This window comes from Neovison vison, chromosome 2, assembly GCF_020171115.1.
Source record: "Neovison vison isolate M4711 chromosome 2, ASM_NN_V1, whole genome shotgun sequence".
Lineage (NCBI taxonomy): Eukaryota > Metazoa > Chordata > Mammalia > Carnivora > Mustelidae > Neogale > Neogale vison.
The window spans coordinates 224,986,926-224,993,761 of NC_058092.1; the positions used below are offsets into that span (position 1 = coordinate 224,986,926).

Consider the following 6,836-nt stretch of genomic DNA (forward strand, 5'->3'; position numbering starts at 1 on the left):
CAGCCTCAGCAGCTGCCATGAAAGGCTTGTAGTCGAAGAGAAAGAGAAAGCGAGGAGCAGGAAATGAAGATGGGAATAATCAGTGTAAGAACCAACATTATTTCAGATCTATTTTAACGCAAAGGGATAAGATGAAAAGATTTATCCTTCTAAAAGGTACTTTCACTGATAGAATAAAAAAAAAATTTTTTTTAAACTGGAAGCCACAGTCTTGCAAACAGCTAGAAGGCTGCAATTCCAGCTCTGCCCTTTGCTGGCAGCTGTGGCACCGGACAGGCCAGATGACCTCATCTGCAGATGAGAGTAATGGTTACCTCATGGGCTTGCTTCATGGCTAAATAAGAAAAGTGTGTGCCAGTTCCTCGTAGACTGTAAAGCAGTGCTAAGGTGAGTTACTAAATATTATTTTGCTACTTTATCATTTGTTAATCTCAAAGCTCTTGGTTCTTAGATTATTACAGTTTTACATGTGGGATGGTTTGGAGAGGTTTGAATCAAGATCTTCTGTCATTTGAACCTCATCATGACTATGAAACACTGAATCATTTCCCCTGTGGATTTTCTTTTCCCCTTTTGTTGCTGTAGAACTCTCTTCCTGTGCCAATGTCCTAGAGCTGACCCGAACCAAACAGGGACCATTTACACTAGAAGAGCATGCCCTTCCCGAAGACAAATGGACGATTGATGACATTGCACAGTCTCTGGAACATTGCTCATCACTTCTCCCAGCAGAGCTGGCACTTAAGAAATCAAAACCTGAGGAGTCTAATGAACAAGTTTTGAGCTGTGAATATATAACTCTGAGTGAGACAAAGGGAGAAGATGATGTAATTAAGACATCTTAAGATTGGTTTGGGATTGTCATCATTTCTTGGTTGACATTTGAATCCTGTGTGCAGAATGACAAGCTACGTGCAAAAGACAACTATGTCTCCCCCTCTCCCCCGCATGATTTTTTTGTGTGTGAAGAAAAACGTCCATCATTTACAGTTTCTGTCGTGTGCACTTTATCTGCTCATTATAAATAAGCTTGTGGTTCGTTCGGTTCTTTGCTTTACTACGAAGTGTTCTTTTAGGATGTTATTATGTTGTTAGATTGGATTCAGGAAAATCAAATCTTCTGATTTTGATCTTTCTTCAAAGTCTTTTCCTGGAAAAAGTTGAGCACATACTCTAATCAAAGAAAAAGGAAACTCAAGCTACGTGTTTCTTTGGTGTCGCTAAAGTGAATGTAAATTAGTGTTACTTTGACTTTATTTTGGTTTTCTAGTGGTTCTGTTGTATTGAATTCCTTATGTTTGAAAAGGCCATTATTTAACTCATGTTTTGAAGTTTACAGTTATTGAGAACATTTATTTGATAAGGCTGTACTACCCTGGTAATAGGTATGTTTATTTAGATCTCAGAAACTAATAAACTTTTATAATAAATATTTGTAACTAGATCATTGCTGCTACCACTAACAGAATGTAAATATAAATAGGAGACTAAAGATTTAATTAGATTCACCTCTACTATGAGTGCAAAGGACAGCCCTATGGCTTATATTTTGGCAGCTGTGTGATCTTTTCCTGATGATTTCATCCAGATAGTAAACCACCCTGTACCAAGTTATTAAGTAGCATAATTTTTTAAAAGTAAGCTAAAGAATGTGTCTTCAGTTTAGAATTTCTTTTCTCTATTTTTTAGTATTTACACCTATACAAGGCATTAATCCCCATGACACTGGTTTTTGGTTTTTCTTTTCTTTTTTTTTTAGTTTGCTGTTTCAAATTACATTTGTAGATATTGAGGTAGCTGCTCTGAATTTCTGCTCTAAATATTTTAAAAACAGCTATTCTCATTTTCTTTTTCTTTTTAAAGATCATATTCATTTATTTATTTGAGAGGGAGAGAGAGAGCTCAAGCACAAGACGGGGGAGACAGAAGGAGAAGCAGTCTCCCTGCTCATCCCCGATGTGATGCGGGGCTCCATCCCAGGACCCTGGGACCACGACCTGATCCAAAGGTAGATGCTCAACCAACTGAGTCACCTAGGCGCCTCTCAGACACTTTCCTTCAAATAGCTTACTGAAAGTTCCAGGTCCGTTTTTAACATAATTTTGAAAACATAGTCATGTTATAAAAACGCAAATTTCATATATAATGAGTGCTTTATATTTTTATTATGGGAAAGCAATCTATTATGTGGCCAGTCTTTAGAGATGTCCAAATCCTGCTTCACTGATTCAGATAAATATAGTTTCTAAAGGAAGAATAGTTGGAAATTTCATAAATAGAAGTTTCTAGGTTTTTATGGAATGCTTTTCTTTTTAAAGTTGTCTCAACCGCTAACTCAAAAATTTAAACATGTGAACTAATGTGATTTTATTTGTAGTTAGTCTAATATAAATTCAATATAAAAAGTTAAATGCTTCAGCAGAGCATTTTCATCATATTGGCAATTGGTATTTTATTTATTTATTTTTATTTGTTTATTTTTTTAAGTAGGCTCCATGCTGGGAGCGGGATAGGCTCCAATACGGGGCTTGAACTCACAACCCTGAGATCAAGACCTGAGCTGAGGTCGAGAGTCGGACACTTCACTGACTGAGCCACCCAGGTACCCCGCAGCAATGTATTTCAAATGAAAATATTAAAACTAATTCTAAGTATGTCCAACACACAAAACTATAAGGAAAAGAGTTTGCTCTCCTGATACAGTAACGTAAGATACCAAACACACAAGGTTATAAGCTGAAAGTTTGCAGTTTTACTTACTCACATCTTGTGCCCTGCCGTCTGTATCAACTGCAGGTGGCGGTGTTGGCCTCCGGCCTGCTGGAACGGCATGGCTTCCAGAATTTCTTTCCGCAGTGCCCACTAAGGTCAAATAGAGGAAAATTCCGGTTTTAGAGAACGATGGGGGTTTGTGTCCTCTTTCTTGACTTAAAAACTGACATGTCATTTACTAGTGAAGAGTAGAGATTTTATCTTTTTTTTTATATTGAAAATACTGAAGGAAGTTTTGCCAAATGGAAAAATGACCCACAGGTCCTCACCATCCTGATACAGTGACCTGAGAGCTTTAATTTTGTATTCCTGTTTCCCTGGTTTTTTGTTGATGTGATCACAGTCTTGACACCTAGATTTTCTAATGGACTATTTTTTCATTTCATGATCATTAGACTCTATTTGTATTTAGTTTTTATTAATCACATTACTTCTTATTGAGTTTATTTAAGCCATTTCCTTATTGCTGAACACTTACTTTCAATTTTATTAGGATCAATTCCTGGGAATGGGATTATTAAGTGGAATAATAAGAACAGTTTTATGGCTCTTAATATATTTGCCTTATTACTTTCCCAGTGAGTTACAACATTTTACAGTGGCACCATTTGAGTATATCAGTTGATTAAAAGTTTACAGCTTTGGATAGGGGTTTTATATATATTGTTGCTAATTTAGTAAGTATAAAAAATTGCTCTTATTTGCTTTTTTGTGACTTTTTCGTATACTCTCTTCATTTTAGAAATAAATGTCTTAATGGTTTCTTTATACATTTGTATGAGTTATTTATGTAGTAAATACTTGGTAGAAGTATTTTCATGGCCTGTTGTCTTTTTAATTTTCATTTCATTTTTCATTTTTGCTATATTTGCTAATTAATTTTAGTAACTATTCCCCTTATATAGTTGTCAGATTTATGATATGAATAGTTAAAATTTTTTAACTTTAAAATATTCTTAACTGTCATAAACAGCTGAAACTGATCAAGATGCTCTGAAAGGTTCAAGACTCATCGATAAATTCGTTTTCTTCTGAAAGTCTAGCATTTACGTACCAACTGTTTTGTTTTTTTCATTATGTAGTTCTAGGCCCAAAGTTTAGTGATATGATAAAGTTGTTTTGCTTTTAAGTAAAAGGACTTCCTGAAAATGTTTCAGCTTAGAACGTACCAAAATACTTAATTTTTACACTTTAGATTTTTTTATTTCTGAAAAACATTTTGTCTTAGAAGTCATCAAAGGTGGTCCTAGGATTATTTTACTTTTGATTTTAAAGTTTTTGAACTTTAGAATAATACAGATTTTACTCTCTGCTAATTCAAAGTGATAGAATTTGAATAAGGGCTAAACTCACATTTTCCTATACTGACTAAATCTTTTCTTCTTAAATACTTGAATTAATACAAGCTATTAATCCATCATCAAAAATGATTAATTTGTAAAATAAAATAAAGAGTGCTTTATATCAGGTCTTCAGTCATTTTATACTCCTGACCAGTTTGAAATTTGTATCAGACTTACAGTGGGCACTTAGAGGTTCATTTTGATAGTGAGTTGTTCTATTTCAAAGGAAGAAAGTAATTTACCTTCTGTCATTATGTATATAATATAGAAAATGTAATTCAAAAAGCACTCTAAAATGTTGAAAAATTTAAATATGAGGTTATAATAGATAGTTTATGTATTGAAATCATTGTGGTGGCCTTGTAGTCAAATCTGTAGAAGACTTGTCTTAAAACCATTTCTTTACACTATATGTGGGCAGCCCTGGTCTCGCCTAATCATTAAGTATCATTCATTAAATACTTATTATGTGGTGTTTGAATCAGTAATGCCTTTGTATTTTCAGTTTGAGTTAAATTCTATGAACAGGAATATTTCGGATTGCTGTTGTAAATGGTGATACAAGCAGGAAAGTTAAAGTCAGAAATAACTATACCTTCTTATCTATGACTCTTAAAATATATTAAGATCACTTCTTTATCTATTATTAATCAGTTTTTTAATCCAGGAAAATCACTTCAATCTTTTGGGGCTTCCATTTTCTTATCTTTGAAACAAAGAGATGGACTTGTCTAAGAACTGAGTCTAAAATAAATGTGTATTTATTATGTTCAGAAACTCATGCCTTGTAACCTGAATTTTCATGTTGTTCATCAAATTCTCACCCTTCATCTCTTTGAATACTGCATCTCTTCCAACCAATTGTCAGATTAGATTATTCTCATTTTGTTTTATGTATCTAATTACTCTTATATTTTCTATCTCTGTCCCTCTGTGCTAGAGCTTGGGGGATTTCCTGGAATTTTTTCCAGATAATGAATTCCTTCTGCCATTTTAGTTTACTCTTTACCTGTATATTCATTTTAATGATTATTGTGTTTTTAGAAAAGTTCCAGAATATCACCTTTTTCCCAAAATGCCTCTTGAGTGTTATCTTGTTCTTTCATTAGATTTTAGTTTATATATATATATATATATTTAAATATAGTTTCAATATTTTTTTTACTTTAACTGATAATATCTATATGGTAAACTGCATATACTATAAATGAATAGACTGATGAATTTTCAAAAAGCAGACACATGTGTAACCAGCAACCAAATCAAGAAACAGGATGTTTCTAGTCCACCAAAAGCCCTCCAAAGTTCTCTTCCAGTCACTGCCACTGACCCTCACCCTACCACCAAGGATAATCACTTCGAACATAGCTTATTAATTTGCTTTCATGATTTATATAAACAGCGTGTAATATATACTCTTTGATGTCTGACTTCTTTTGCTCAAGATTACAGTTAGGAGATTCTGCCATCTTGTTGCCTATGGTTGTAAGTTACTCATTCTCATTATTGTTCAGTATTCCATTAGGTGAATAGACCACCCTTTATTGATTCTACTGAATGATGGGCATTTGATAAGCTTCCAGCTTTGAATTTTTTTTGTATTCCATTATGTTTCATTCTGTCTCATTTTTGGCTTATTCTATCCCTTTTAAAAATGTCTTAGTGTTTGCTGGAGGATTTGTGAGATACATCTTCAGTTTATCACAAATTATCTTCATTATACCACCTCATATGTAGAAACTTTGCAATACAACTTTCCATTTCCTATCTCCTATCTTTTGTGCCTTTTTCATACATCTCACTTAAACATATGACATAAACCCTATAATATATTGGGCTTTTATTTTTGTTGTTTTTTGCTTTTACTTTATTACTTTAAACTGTGGTTCAGCAAATTTTTCTGTAAAAAATGCGATTATAACTATTTTAGAGTTGGCAGGTATATGGTTCCTCTTACAGCTACTCACTTTTGCCATTGTAGCATGAAAGCAACCATAGACAATACATATAAATGCACGGGTGTGGTTATGTCCCAATAAAATAACATTTACCCTGATGCCGTAGCTTACTGACCCCTGCTTTAGACTTACAGTCATCTTTAAGAGATTAAAAAAAAATCTTTCCTATTTCTCTATATCCTAATGTTCTTCATTTTCTTATATAGAACCAAATTTCTACTGCTATCATACTTCTTCCTCCTGAGTAACTCCCTTTAATATCTTTTATTTTTTTTTGAAGACTTTATTTATTGAGAGAAAGAGAGAGCATGTGAGCAGGGCGTAGGGCAAAGGGAGCAGGAGAAAGAATCCCAAGCAGATTCCCGAGCTAATATCAAGAGTTGGACATTTAACTGACTGAGCCACCGAGATGCTCCTAATATCTCTTTTTTTTTTTTTTAAGATTTTATTTATTTATTTGACACAGAGAGATCACAAGTAGACGGAGAGGCAGGCAGAGAGAGAGAGAGAGAGAGAGAGGGAAGCAGGCTCCCTGCTGAGCAGAGAGCTCGATGTGGGACTCGATCCCAAGACCCTGAGATCATGACCTGAGCCAAAGGCAGCGCTTAACCCACTGAGCCACCCAGGCGCCCTCCTAATATCTCTTTTAACACAGATCTGACAGCAGTAAATTCTCTCAGCTTTTGACTGAACAATGTTTATTTCACCTACGTTTTTGAAAGCTATTTTTGCTGGGTATGTAAATCTGGGCTGGTTAACCTTT

The 6,836-nt window shown here is 34.2% G+C and overlaps 1 protein-coding gene across 1 annotated transcript in view; it reads left to right on the forward strand.

The window, feature by feature from the left end:
• TRUB1 (TruB pseudouridine synthase family member 1) overlaps positions 1-1,430 on the forward strand; it is a 41,402-nt gene extending 39,972 nt beyond the window's left edge. Inside the window, exon 8 of the mRNA XM_044240594.1 lies at positions 586-1,430. Within this exon, the coding sequence (XP_044096529.1) occupies positions 586-845 (260 nt within the window). The 3' untranslated portion in view covers positions 846-1,430. The remainder of the gene's footprint in view (positions 1-585) is intronic.
• The last annotated feature ends 5,406 nt before the right edge of the window (positions 1,431-6,836 follow it).